The sequence below is a fragment of the Thermobia domestica genome, chromosome 7 (assembly GCF_964235325.1).
Source record: "Thermobia domestica chromosome 7, izTheDome1.hap1.1, whole genome shotgun sequence".
Taxonomy (NCBI): Eukaryota; Metazoa; Arthropoda; class Insecta; order Zygentoma; family Lepismatidae; genus Thermobia; species Thermobia domestica.
Genome location: NC_137460.1, coordinates 152,656,881 through 152,672,205, shown reverse-complemented (window position 1 = coordinate 152,672,205; position 15,325 = coordinate 152,656,881). Strand labels below are relative to the sequence as shown.

Here is a 15,325-nt window from a genome sequence, read left to right as displayed (position 1 = left end):
AGTATAGAGATGATGGTATAAGTGATAGGACCGTCAGAGAAATTGGTGATAATATTTGATTGATTAAATCCATCATGTTTAACTTCAATGTATGGGACTAAGTTTGCTGCCTTTGCTTACATATCTCTGGAATAACTTATCTGATTATTAGTTTTAATCTAAATTTTTCTGTTAATAAGTATAGGTTTTATAGTTGCCTATTGCAGATAGAAGGAAATTGCACATGAAATAGATTATCAATTAATATTGAGTCGCAAGCACTTTTGACAAATGATTTTGAGCAAGTTTTATTTTGGAATGGAGACTATAAATCTATTATGTAAGAACCAAGAGGATATAAGTTTTTTTTTTCTTTTTTTTCTTTTTTTTTTCTTTTTGTTGTTGTTGTAAAACTTGTCACATTGGGAAGAGAATTTGTCGTCATATTTTTCATAACATTAAAAGTAGTTTCATAGTTAAGTTGTTTCCATGTTTTAAGAAGAAAGAGTCAAGATTAACGGATATATTTGATTTTGAAATGAATGTAATCAGTTTGTATATATTTTTGGATGGATATATGTAGCGCATGGTATCTATACATATATAGAAATGCATAAGATTTCTGTACCAATGTATGTTATCTCGTCATAACCGGGTCCAGTGTTATCTTTGATTTAGATAGGATGTGTTAAATTTCAATAAATCAGTAACTACGTTCTTCAAATGCCTGCTATTTAGTATTATAATTCGTGTGGTATAACGTTCCTTGATTTAATTTCAGAGCTTCCAATGGATGTCGAGGGTGTTGCAAGCTGTGGACTCTATTCATCAAGTTGGCATTTATTGCCTTGCTCTCGTTCCTCCAAATTACTTACCGAAAACACCTTTAGGTGGTATCCACCTGTCTGAGACGAAGCGACGTTACCTTGAAGGCACCTTGCATCCAGCTAATGTGTTGTTGTGTCCTCACACCTGTGTTACTAATTTGCCCAAGCCGCGAGAGGTACATCCAGGTAAGAATTACTCCTGTACGATTTTTAATTAAGGGCTATAGATACATAAATTAAGTAACTACATTTCTTCCTCATCCGTTAAATCGGAAGCAATAAGCAAGCAATGGACGCATAATTGAAAAATAGTCAAATAATAACGTAGTAAGTGTCGATATTTTTATAAGTAAAAGTACCGTTTAAACGAAGAAACTCCCGTCATTATCAACGGTGTTAAAACTTCCACTGCAACTATCTCACTTACTGTAATATGAACTTGAATGTTCCTGAGCTAACGTTCCGATAGGTAAAAATATTAATCAACTTCTACGTATGAAGAAAATGGAAAATTAGGTCCATAAGAAAAAGAATGACCAAAATGTATTTTTAAAATAAAAACTAATAGTGTCACGGTTTACACTACGTGGTCGAGTTGCGTTTGTCACAGTGTATACAACATCTTTGGATGCTTAATTGGTGGCAGAAAACTGCTTCTCGTTATCTGTTATCGTTTTTATTCTATAATGATTGACGTTAAAACCTTAAAGTGGTTGATTTCTGCTACTCCCAAATTGAATGGTGTTAAGAGAGAAGATAGTACCTTTTGGACACATAATTGATTTTACAAATACCACCATAGTAGCCAAGTGTAGCAATTTTTGGGATAGAATAATAAAGGAAGCCATAGCTATCTCACGTGAAAGGAACAGTCACAATAGAGACAATGGGTTTCAGCTTAGCTCTATTTAGTCAGCCCTTCTCAGGAACAAAGACCAGACATTCAACAAAGCCATTTCTCGTAGCCACAACAACAGCCAATCAAAAGACAGCATTTCTGTCAGCCAATGACAAGCCCCATTCATAGCCCTGCCCCTAAATAGTCACCACACACACATGCCCACACATGCTCCGGTCTCTTCATCACAATCAAGGTGAATGCAAGGTCTGCATTCGAAACGTCGGATGTCAATACCTTCACCTGGCTAAGGAAAAAAATCAATTCTTTCTTAAGATGGTAGCTATTCTTAGAGCTCTAAATCGATTCCAAATGAACTTTTTCTTGCTATCTCTTACATGTCTGGTCTGAGCAGATCATGAATTTCTATCATCTCCAGTTCTAGTAAAAAGCTAAGAGTGAATATGAAATGTATTCTTGCGAAGCTTAATCGATTGCCGTAAACCGCATCTTGCTATATGCTACCATTTTTGCTCTATAGTGATTGTAGTTGACACATGAACTGGTTGATTCCTACCTCTTCCAGTGGGTGTATCACCTCATTAACGAACGTCATTCCTAACTCTTGATTCTCTACAGTCTGGTCCGATGGTGATGGATCAAGTAGTTTTTGAAACATTTTGTCTCCTGGACGGACATACTGACAGAGTAAATATATAAAGGAGTTACTGGTGACTTCTTAAAAATGATCACCTGAACATCAATCTCATCCAAATTTAGTGTCCATCCGAAAGAGACTAATCTGATACATCCCTTTAAATTCCTTTGTGATAGTTTATGTAAAACATAAATATATAATCTGAAAATACCAAAAGATCATGTAAAAATTATGTTCTGGAAAATGTTGAAAAAGAGTGATGTCATCGCAGAGTAAGTTTATAATCACGCTTGTTATCGTTGAAACTATACGGTTATTTATAAAATATCGGCACTCACTATGTAGTTCTTTGATTATTACAGATTCCGAGTTCTACATATGGATTGGTCTAGTCCTCTGCAAGTAAATATTCGCATACAATCTATACTGCTGTTGAAGCCTACTACAGAAATAGTACAGTTTTTCTGTCATTGCTCCAATATAAAAAGCGGGGTAACAATGAAGCAGTAACAGTTTTTAAAATATATAGTAGTCTGTTATACAAACAGAAACAAACAGGAATTTAATGATAAACATAATAGACATTACTGAAGAAAGAAAGAAAAAACTTTCATTATTGAAAATTGAGACACATTAATTTAAAACACGCTATAATACGAGTTCTCATTAGGATAATCAAACATATTCCATATAATTTCTTAAAAATAGAAATGAAATTAAATGAAATCTTTGAGTTTTACGTTCCACGGTTATGCCGGCTAGGCTAAAGGACACGGTGATGGTGAGAAATGAATGAAATGGTGGAATGAAGAAAGTGGGAGAAAACGGGAGAACCCCGAGAAAACCGACGCACACGGTGTTTGTCCATCACAAAGTTCACTTGGCGGGATTCTTAAAAATAGAATTATATATTGATTGTTTAAGAATAAAAGCCGAGCTATCCCTATCTTTCCATTAGGATAAGGTCTGTAAGACTTTCCGTCTTCAAGATAATATGTTTAGTTCATACTCAAGGGAGAGTACGGAATTATTATAAAGCCCTTTAAAAAATTTAACGCATCTTTGTCCACTGCCTAATATGTTTATGAGCAATGTAACTTTTGTCTCTAGTAGCGAGGAAACTGCAGTTACGTCCAAGGTGTTTCTACAAGTAAACGTAAAACTTACGATAAAGTTTGCTTTATAATGAAATGCTTCATAATGTTAGAAACTGCTGACGTAAATTGCTGCTTTTTACGTCATCTTCTGTAGACATATGTTTTAAATGCAGTAATTTACAAATAACCACATTCTTTTTCTTTCTTCCATAAGCATTTTTAACATAAAAAGTAATTCATAACAAGTTATCTTCAGTTGATAAGAAAAGTAATAATAATGATTAAAATCGAAATGAATAACGATATGTTATATAATGATTCAGATATTTGCATGTTGATATATTGTCCGTCAACTGGAAAGACCCATAACCGTTGGATTTTGCTGATAAGAATACAAACATTTACATGAATTTTTGTGAAAAGAAAACAGGAACGTATGTTTACTTTTGAATGCTGTTATAACTTTTTTTTTTTTCCTAAAGGAAAATTACTATTGTGTACACAAAGCAGAAAGCATTAAGCCTACCAATGCGTCTTTCTAGGTGTCGGAGTCTGTAGATGTTTTTTTGAGTTTTCCTGTAATTTCAGATTCCTGTGATGTTGAAAATTATATTGTACTACTCAGTATAGTTAATTTAAATGAAATTGAGGGGAAAATGTATTTTTGTATACAGATATTATCAGCTTCCTTTTTTAAGTTAATACTCATAAGAAGTTACGTTCTTTATTTTAAGCAGATAAGCATTGGCAAATGATGTAAGAAATATTTTGTAATAAAACTTCATAAGAGTATTGGGATACTTGACCTGATGAACAATATTGGATTTTTTTTTTTTTTTTTTTTTTTTTTTTTTTTTTTGTTTATTTTAAATATCCAAGTATATTGTAAGAATTAAACATGAATCCAGCTGTATATTTTAATATTGTATTTGTCTGAACTGTAAATTTGAGATTTGGTTTCTGTACCCATGTCAAATTGTGGGTATGCAGGAAATGAAGTCACAGGAAAATTTGTTGTTTGATCATCGCCTTGTTTGTGATATGGCAAATATTGTTCTTTATAGACAATGTGGCTAACTATATAGCCAATTCAGGAGCTCGCTTCGACTTTGGTGCCTATAATTTCGATTCTATATCCAGAATCTATGCACATTTTCGATTTAACCGAGTATGTAATGGACTGATTTTCCAACTTGCAGACCGACAGAAACAGTAGAATATATGAAGAGTAAGATAAAATAGTTGGAGAGTATAGTAGTACGAAATGGAATTACTTTGAGAAATTCTACGCATCAACTTGATATATCTAATTTACGTTCTGCTTTTATTGAGCAGCCTTAGCTCCATATCGTGGAATATTTTGACAGCTAAGTGTAACAAATAACACCAAAAAGAATCGATATGCATATTGCAATACAATCTATTGAAAAATTTTCATCCGGGAATTGGGTTGTTACATCATAAAGTGTAGCTTAAGTTGTACAATCTAAGTGGCATAAAACAAGCATGGTGATGATCAAATATTGTAGTTGTGGTAAACTGTGAACACATTCTGCACATAGTCGTTTTGTCTTTTATGGAGATGTCACACTGGTGTTGTGGTCCTGTCAATTCCTGCATCTTTAAAGAAGTGTGTAGTGTACCTCCTCTTCCACCTTATAAACAATTGTAAATAGCTGTATTAATGAAGCCTTTTGCTTATCTGCTTCAACAACATTTTTTGTAATGTGGCTTCCTAGCTACTAATTATGTTACAGACATTGGCCCAGCATCTGTGATGGTGGGAAACATCGTGCAAGGAAATAGGTTGGCTTCTGCTCAGGGAAGAGACATGGGAGTCGTCGATGAAGATTCAGACTCAGCACGAAAAGTAAGCATTTAAAGTGTTCATTGAAATATTTATATATGATTTTTGTATCTGAACGTTTAAGTTGTGCTGGGTAAATTTCAAAGTTCTTCCAAAACAAAGTTTTTTTTTCGTTACTATAAGTAGATATTTTTACTTTACTACATCCTCAGCGCCATTCTAAGCTAGAATTTTTCATCGTGGTTGTGTAGTGAGTTTGTAATAAAATTTAAAAGAGAAAAACAATAGAACTCTACATTTGCTAATTTGTTTCGGTAAATAAGTACGGAATAAAAATTAAAGGAATGGATTAATGCCAAATGTTTTACATATGCATCAAGTAGGGGTGGCTCTATAGTGTAGTCTCGAAGTCACGTGTCTTTTCAATAGAAGCAAAAAAAAAAAAAAAAACTTTAAAATATGGACATTTATTCATATTGTAACGGCACTGGTCGATGCTAACAGCACTACAGGCTTAGTGGTCAGGTTTAATGGACCTAGCTGAAATATAGTGGCAGGAACCGGATTTTGAAGAGAAATCCACCTTTCGATATGTAACAATTTATTATAACATATAACTGCAAAAGTACAACAAAATAAATATTCTACAATTAACAGTATATATAAAGAAATATCGAAAGGGAGTACTAAAATTCCTACTGTGCGCAATATTACCGTGTATACGTTGCTCGTGGTGAATTTGTTACAACACAAATATTCCAATTTTAATTTTGAGGAGGTTATTCCGAAAATACAATTTAACATTACTATTAATTATTACTATAATATGATTAATAGGCAATCAGGAAATGGCCTTATGTTGAAATAACCAAAATTTAAGCAAAGTAAATTACCAAAGAAAAAAATGTAAAATAAATAATACTACTAAATAATAAAATTTCTACACAAGGTTCACTACTGATTTTCTATTAATCACTAACAAACCCATAGAATTGTTAATTTTCCTCCATAATTTGTAAATCACCGCAACATTATGCACTGGAAGAACTTGACGTGTTATCACTATGATTATTACCTTTTACACTGCGCCGAGCGCTATGCTGCATTACTTAACGTTAATGTCCATAGATGGCAGCACAAGATAGAGCATTTATTTCATGCGCAACCAAACCTGACATCTATCATAATCCTATCAACTTCAATGACAGTGTTCCTCTTTAGCGAGAAGAAAAACTTTTTTTTGAACATCACTGTTTCAATATTTACGAATGAGGAACAACCAACACAAATTTTAGTTATTTTAATATGAAACCTGTAACCTTGATTGGTCCATGAGAAATATAACTTTTTTTTTTTTTTTTTTTTTTTTTTTTTTTTTTTTTTTTTTTTTTTTTAACCACAGATAGTGAAGGACTACAGGCGATCTTTTCATAGGTGCAATAAAAATAAATTATGCAGCAAACAAAATTGAAAACTTACTACTATACTTACTACTATAAAGCTACTATACAAGGAATATTTATATTTTTTCCGTGTTCCCTCATTTCTTCCTCATTTCTTTGGAATGTTACATGAATTAATCTATGTGTAGGCTTATTTTTAGTATGTAGGGATGCAAAGATTCAAATTTCTCTGGCAGTTTGTGTCAGGGAAGACATTTAAATCTTCCAAAACATACAATTACACTGTCTGTAACTAGATAGACTAGTACAATAACATTACATCGGAGCATTTCGTTTTCCACATGTAATAACTCTTACATGATTACATATATCTTTAGAATTATGTCAGATTTGTTTGGGTGAAAGCCACCTCAAAGCAATATCACATGATCCTCTTCCGATTTGGAATTTTTGATCTGCAATCAAAACGGCCGCCATGATGATGCTACACAAAATGGGGTGTGGTCTTACCTTCACTACCTTAATTCAAGATATGGTGCCATTCCCTTCATCCATTTCTAAATTACAAGGATGCATTCAAGATCGTTTGAGGGCCCATTTAATATTACTCAATGGACTTAGTTTTGTTGTGGTTTGTTTTTGTCCAATGTTTAATCATTTAGGGGCACGTCTAAACAAAATTCAAAATTTATTTTTCTCCATATAAATAAATACTACCCTATTGAGACATGTTGATGTTTTAAAATTATCACAATCCAGATTAGATTCTTTTGACGTGTATTGCGGCACTATATATGCGTTTAGATATTCCTATGTATTTCACGTAAGGTTATGATAAAGTCACAGTTGCCATCGTAATCTTGTATAGTTTTATTCTATGTAGATAACTGCTGTACGTATCCTTGGAGCTAACATGGTGCGAGCAATCCCAGGTTCGATTCCCGGAGAGGGCACTCGGTCGAAAAAGTGTAAAAGGTTTTTTTTCAGGCCAGCTATCCTGAATGAGGTTTTTCTGGGTTTTCCTCATTCACACCAGGCATATGTTGGGATGGTACCTAACGTACTGGTCCCAGGCCGCTTCCTTCCTTTCCTTTTCCCGGATAGTGTGCTCATCGAGGGACGTCATCCCTCAAACGTGACGGGCTAACATGACCATAGATGCCGAAAGCCCAGAAATCTAAATCCTAAATCCTTGGAGCTAACAATTATTGTGAAGAAAATTTTAAAATATTTTCTTAATGTATTTTAAGATTCCTGAATTTAATGGCCTGATGTGTGTGTAATTTTTTGGAACACGTAAGGAACGAATGAATATTGTTCAGCTACATTTTAAATAGACTCAAGATTTTAAAGCTGCATTAACCTCTGAAATGTTGCAATAAAATAATAATAATAAAGTGCATACGAAGCCGTAGAGAAATATGTAAATGTTACATTTCTAATGCATATAAGTAGTTATTAAAATACAAATAAACAGAGAATAACAAAATGTCTAAAAATAAAATTTTAAGTTTTACAAATAAGTAGACTACATAAATACTAATTTTTCTTCATTTATACTAGTCAAAAGATCAGAATTATGGTTGTTTTGAGTCAATTGGTAAGTCATATAGGGTAAGCTTAATGCGGGGAACACTCACAGTGGTTCAGTAAATTTGATCCCCGTCAGACTTGGTGGAACATTATGCATATTTTGGAGCTTTTTCGTGGATATACAAGATAAGTCATAGATCTTGCAATATTTCCACAATCCAAGCCGCAGGCGTGTATAAGCCGTGATCGACCATAAGTACAAGATCAAAGTGGCTCAAGAGGTAGTGTGGCAAGCGGACTATTTTAACACTAAGGCCGCCACTCCATCAGTATCTTTAGTCGGTTTTGTGTTAGTGCTCAATAATGTCTGATACGTGAATTGTTACTGTATGGGTTTGAACTCGGGCATAACTTTGCGGTAGCAATCAAAAACATTTGGCATGCGAAAGGAGAGGTTGCACTGAACCACAGTACAGCAGTTCGTTGGCTCCAGAAATTTCATGCAGGTTGTAAAGATAGTCGAAAATCACCGTAGGTCCAGCCTTCCCAGGGTAACAGATTCTGAGGTCATACTATATGCCATTGAGGAAAATCCATTTACCAGTCAATGATTGTCAAATCAACTGGACATATCCCAGTCCACTGTAGTGTATTTCCTTCACGAACTCAGGAAAACTATCTGGAGCTGCCGCATTGTGCCACATGAGTTTGCCCCATCTCAGGCTAGAGGAGAGTAGGCGTGCGACGAAAACTGCTGCAATATATTCGTGATGTGCGTTTCTTGAAACGAATTGTCACATGCGACGAAAGTGTTTTTTCCAAAATTCGAATGTGCAAAAATAGTGATTGAAGAATAGTCAGCCTTCAGAATTGATTATCAAACAGTGCCATTTCGAGCGTAAAATCCTGATCTGTGTTTGGGACTACGAGAGGCTAATTCATTCCGAGATCGTTCCTAACTGGCTTATCTCATGAATATCAACTTTTATTCCGAACACTTGGAGCAAACGTTTGCTGCACAATGCCAAAAATGTCCTCGATTGGTGAACCGAAAGCGCGCCCTGGCGCAACAGAATAACACAAAATTACACTCGTCTCGAAAAAAAACAAAAAACACAGGTACTTGATGACATCGTACTGATGCCACAGTCAGTATATAGTCCTGATATTGCCCCTTCGAAGTACTACCTGTTCCGGTCCATGGTGTACGTTTTGAAATCAGTAACCAGCAGAAGATGGAAATAGCAGTAACCGGCTTCTTTGCCTCTAAGGACTAGATGTGGCATCGAGAAACTGACAGGAAGATGGCTGCAGACAGTCCAACACGAGACGCTGTACTTTGAATGTTAACCTGTTTTCATAGAGTTCCTTCGTGGCTGAGCGGTTAGCGTACACGCCTTTGGCGTGGGAGACCCGGGTTCGATTTCCGGCGGGAGCTCATGTGGTTCGGATTCCAGTCAGTAGGTCCCGTCTCATATAGCCTCGCTGCTGAAAAAGACGTTAAACTCAAAACGAATGAAGTCATAATTTTATAATTTGTCATTTATTCGTTGAAGTTTCAACTGTTTCTTACTGTCGTTGTTTCCAATAAATTGTTACCTTCATTATCGACAAAAACAGAGTACATCTAATATTCGGAGTTTTTAATACATCTTACAGTGGTGGATAAAACCAGGCATACGTTCATTGTCGGAAGAATAATATTTATTGAATTTCACATACCTTGAACTTCATAGTGATGATTATTGACTGAGTTATGGACAATTTTAATTTTCTTCTTCTACGCTAGAGTGAGTCAACTTTGTATGACTGTATATTGACAAGTTTCAACACAACTGCACTATGTAAACGTTGAATTCAGGAACTCAGATCAGGAATTTTCTGCATGCTAGATGGTCACTCTGATCCATTTATATATATATTACTTCCTTATTTAACCTTATTTCTTTATTGTAATAATTTTAAATAATTATAAAATTATTTAATGTGTAGCTTAATGTAACATTATCCTGTCGTGTTAATTTCAGTACCAATTTATTTCGGAAATCCTGAGGTGGCGAGCGCAAACAACAGCTGACCACGTAATCTTCACCCTTCTTAACTCTAAAGGAACAGTGGCAACAGTTTTATCTTGTTCTCAATTGCACAAAAAGGCTGAGCGAGTTGGCTGCCTCTTGTTAGAGAAAGGAAAAATCAACACAGGAGACCATGTGGCATTAATTTATCCTCCAGGAGTAGATTTGATATGTGCTTTCTATGGCTGTTTGTATGTAGGTAAGAATTTTATATTTATAAATGGTTTCTTACTTTCACCTTATACCTCAAAGTATTTCATGATGTGATAGTTATTACCATGGAAAAACAAAATAGAAAAAAAAAAACTCAATGCACAAGAGTAAATCCACTGATTCACTTATCAACAGACCTTCAAAACTAGTAGAACCTTGAAATTTTGTGTAAATTTGCTCTCTTTCCAACGTAACATGTAGATAAGATGGTGTTTTGCGTAAGTACGACCCCTAAGAGGAACGGGCCATAAAGGGACTTTTTCCGTTTTCCAGATCTCCAAAGCTGTTAGGCGTAGAGCCTGCGTGGTCTTTGCCCGATATGCTGATTCCATGTTAATGAATTTCGTGGTTTTAACCCTAAAAAAGAAAATGAAAATGAAATGAAATGAAATCTTTGAGTTTTACGTCTCACGGTTATGCCGGTTAGGCTAAAGGAGACGGTGATTATGAGAAATGAATGAAATGGTGGAATGAAGAAAGTGGGAGGAAACGGGAGAACCCCGAGAAAACCCACGCGAACGGTGTTTGTCCACCACAAAGTTCACTTGGCGGGAGCACGGTTTGAACCCGTGACCCCATGCACCAGAGGTGAACGCTCTACCACTGAGCCACCGCGGCCCCCTACCCTAAAAAAGAATGTTGTAGTGGCTTTTGTCCTAAAAGAACTGGTTTTGGCCAAGTTCAGTCACAGGAATTGAATCATTTTACAAAATCAATCACAGGAGAATGAGATAATTACATTTTCTAATACATACTAATCTTTATAATCTTTACCGCATTTACAGTGCACTATTAATAGAGATCCATAGTTACAGTTTGAAGTTGGGCATAGAACCTTGAAATTTTGCATAACTGGTTTCCTTGCACACTAGGCTTGTAAATGGGACGGAGTTTGCGAAATGCAACACTAAGATTTTTTTCGTTCGCCAAACCTTCGAAACTGTCAGACGTAGAACCTTGAAATTTTGTATATATGTTCTCTTTTTGCCATATGGATCCTAGATTAGACGGAATTTTCACTTTCGCGTATATAATATCACAGACGAAGAGGAATTAGAAAGAGTGATAAAATATTTCCACGTCAACACGCGGAGCATTTGCTAATAATGTGTAACATTTAAAATAAATTACAATGAACTATTTTGATTACCAAGTACTCTCCTTAGCTGATTGTGAAATAGAGTTTCACATCCACTTAAAAAAAAAAAAAAAAAAACTGAAATATGAAAGGTATTTGCCGACCTGATTGAGATTTCAGAGAAATATAATACATCCGATGTTTGACCATCACAGTACTCGTAACCTGACTAAGATCCAAAGTCTCAAAATTTCGGTCCACATATAATCGTGCCAGTATTGGACGACCATTGTATTTGAAGAAAATATGCACGGTATCCACGGGCTGCACTAGTTGGAAGGGAGTGCGAAGAGGAGCGTACACGCTCCTGAAGTTTTATCTGCTCCCACTTTGACACTTTTTCCTAAAATTAACTTCCGAATGGGAACGCTGTTAGTTTCACACGCCATTCTAACTGTTAAAAACACATCATATACGATACGTAAAATTTGTTATGGAGTGAGAATGTTACCACTGCAGTGTACAAGGCATTAAACTTAACTTAAATACATATTGTGTGAGAATTTATTTGATAAATGAGAAATACATCTGTAATTATTGGCATATATTATTTTGATAACATGTTATTCATATGCCTTTCGTAAATACAAGGCTGGTACGAATTAAATACCCGCTAATTGAAAAGAGTTCGTTGTGTCTTCATAAACTAATATCATATTCCTAGTTGATATGCAGTAAGAAAGCTATTATTTTAAATGCTCTTTAACATGTGTTTTATATATTTATTTAATTTTTACTTCTTTTCGGTTTTTCCCGTTATCTGTTTTAACCTTGTGTGTATTTATGTTTCAGGTGCTGTTCCAGTGACCATTCGACCTCCTCACCCACAAAATCTTCAAACAACCCTTCCTACCGTTAGAATGATAGTAGATGTTAGTAAATCCGTTCTCGTGCTCTCGAATCAAAATGTGATCAAACTTCTTAAATCTAAGGTAGGTAAAATATTTGTAATTTCTGAGGTATTATCAGAGACAGTTTCGTTCTAAGTATTTCTTGAAATCTCTGCTTGTTGAACTTTCTCAGGCCTTTTAAAATATCTATTAGTAAACAAACGTAGCTTTTAATGTAGTTAAAATCCTCGTTGTGAACCTAGAATAAAGTGAAGATGAATATGTTATTCTTGAAAATTCATATATCCAAAATTGAGAATGGTGGAATTTAGTTGACTGGTTTATGGATAAATAAATTACCAATATTCCTATGTCAATGATTTAATTTTACGCTCCAGCTGATAACTGTAATTTTTTTTTCCTTACAAATTCCAGTTATCAGTGTTAATGCTATGTATTTAATGTTCCTATTTTCTTTCAATTTATTAGAATACATACATTTCCTTGCTGTAAATTACACAGATATCCCATGTTGATGAAACTTCTTGAGTATAACTTTTACACATCAAAGGGAACTGATGTGTGAGTCCTCTTGTTTTTTGAAACCAATTTGGTTTTTCTGTATGAATCAGGATAGTTAAGTTGCATTCACATTATAATGAATATTACATCTTTCTACAAGAAGCACGTTGGAGCCCTATGGTATTAGTAATAGAATAAATAGTAAAAATTATAATATGTATTTATGATGTCCCCTACACTTATCTTGATCAGCGTAAATTTTGGTTTTATCTGACACGTTGTTTATATTGTAAAAGTAAGTGATATCTACTCTATGTAAGCAACATCTCTTTTAGAAGCATTTAAATACGCGTACCCCAATTGTTAATATATAACAATTTATCGCATAGTTATATATTTCTGTATTAAATGTATAACTAAGTCTCAATCAGATTTTTAAGGTTAGAAAAATTGAGTAAAGGATAGACCTGATATAAATTATAATGTTAGTAAATTAGATTCTTATTCTAGTAGAAACTAATATTATCTGAATTGAATAACATTAATGCTGACTTCAGCTGAATATTGAAGTTAATATTTTCACTGTTAATATATTCTCATAAAACTATGTCAAGTGTTACTTACTATTAAATTCTCTTACTTCATTTTTATGAATGTGACGTGTCTATTACGTATGTGTAGTTTTAAGTATGTGCGTAACGAGTAAAATATTGAATAGATTAATATTATCTTCTTGTTTTATGTGTAATTGTAGGAAGCAAGCAACGTAGTAGATATCAAGTCATGGCCCTTAACCCTAGACACAGACGACATGCCTAAGAAGAAACTGCCAGGTGTCTACAGAGCCCCAACAGCTGAAATGCTAGCGTATTTGGATTTTAGGTAACCTCACATGTCAGCTAAGCTTCATTGTTTAAAAAAAAAAATCTAAGATCCTATAAGACATCTAAAATTAAGATACATTTTTACGTAAGAAATTAAAGTGTGAAATTAATAATGATAATGATAAAGTCTTATGAAAAGATTCTAGAAATATGTGCTGTGCATTCGATTCCCAATCTGTTTTTACTGGGCGTCGTGAGTTAGTTCGGGTGCAACTTGAATTAAGAAGTAGCGAATTGAGATTCAAAACAGCCAGAATATAAAAAAGACAAAGATATTTTATTTTAACATCCCTGATAAAAGGTGTTAGAAGTCGATATGCTGATCCCATATTACCCTGTTGAGTATGAGAAGGCTAGACTGGCTAGAGCTCTGATTGGAATTCGAAGCAATGATGACGATCATTATTACTGCTTTAGAAAGTACATCATAAACTCACATTGCTCGTGTTAAATTCATGAACTCATTTGTATTTAGTTTATATTTTGTGATTGAGTTGTACGAACTCTCAAACGTTGAATTTCTACCCAGATGTGATAGAAGCAATAGTAGTGAGACTTCCAATGAACTTTGCATTCAAGTAAAAGTAATGTAATAATAAAACGCATGTTGGAATAAATAAGAGCAAATGTCACAAAATATTGCAGTAAAATATTTTTAGTTTAGATGTATACATGTGTGTAACTTGTGTCAGAAGTTTAACATTATGATGCGAAATGAGACATGCGACAATAATGAAACATTTAAAATGTAGCAAAATTTATGGACAGCAGTTTTTGTTTATTTTGATTTGATACATTGATATCGTATAGAAATAGATTAAACCATCGAGACTACTTCACATTTGAAATAACATTTATTTAATACATTGTGCTTAGTAACAAAAATCTTTGAGGAAAAATGTAATTATAATATCCTAATATAATTTTCAGTGGTGTGATATAATGATACTTAATAAATTGATAGTTAAAAGGATCAAATGATAACATAGTGAACATTTTTAGTACAAATTTCTCAAAACAATTTTATGAATATATGTTAGAAATATATATTTAAGAACGGATGTGAATATGTAAGTATTTCAGCGTAACATGCTAGGATACAATGCTTAGTATTAGTTGAATTTTAAGTAGCTGTGCTAATATATCCCTCTGTATTCCACTGTAGTGTTTCGACTACCGGTATGCTTGCTGGTATAAAGATGTCCCATGCAGCAGTCACCTCATTATGTAGGTCTATGAAACTAGCTTGTGAGTTGTACCCTTCTAGACATATTGCACTTTGCTTGGACCCATATTGTGGCCTCGGCTTTGCCCTCTGGTGTTTAAGCAGGTAGGTAGCTGCCAAATCCAAGCATTATAATTAATTTCTTGCTCAAGAACTACATTCTGCAGTATTACTTTAAATTTAAAGACCTCTTTATCTGATGTTTTCCAAGAAAATATATAATAGTTTTATTCGTTTTTGTTTTAATATAATGGTGCAACTTCTGTGTGAATTGTATGTTGTTTGGTTGTGGAAGA

General features: G+C 34.1%; 1 protein-coding gene across 14 annotated transcripts in view; it reads left to right on the top strand.

Annotated features, from left to right (window-relative positions):
- Positions 1-15,325, top strand: part of DIP2 (disco-interacting protein 2) — a 298,258-nt gene that overhangs the window by 255,973 nt on the left and 26,960 nt on the right. For 12 of the 14 annotated variants that reach the window (XM_081765436.1, XM_081765435.1, XM_081765439.1 and 9 more), the window contains 6 exons: positions 761-992; positions 5,139-5,269; positions 10,170-10,416; positions 12,361-12,500; positions 13,675-13,802; positions 14,970-15,134. In XM_081765436.1, coding sequence (XP_081621562.1) covers positions 761-992; positions 5,139-5,269; positions 10,170-10,416; positions 12,361-12,500; positions 13,675-13,802; positions 14,970-15,134 — 1,043 coding nt within the window. The remainder of the gene's footprint in view (positions 1-760; positions 993-5,138; positions 5,270-10,169; positions 10,417-12,360; positions 12,501-13,674; positions 13,803-14,969; positions 15,135-15,325) is intronic. The other 2 variants (XM_081765446.1, XM_081765434.1) reach the window with 1 other exon arrangement.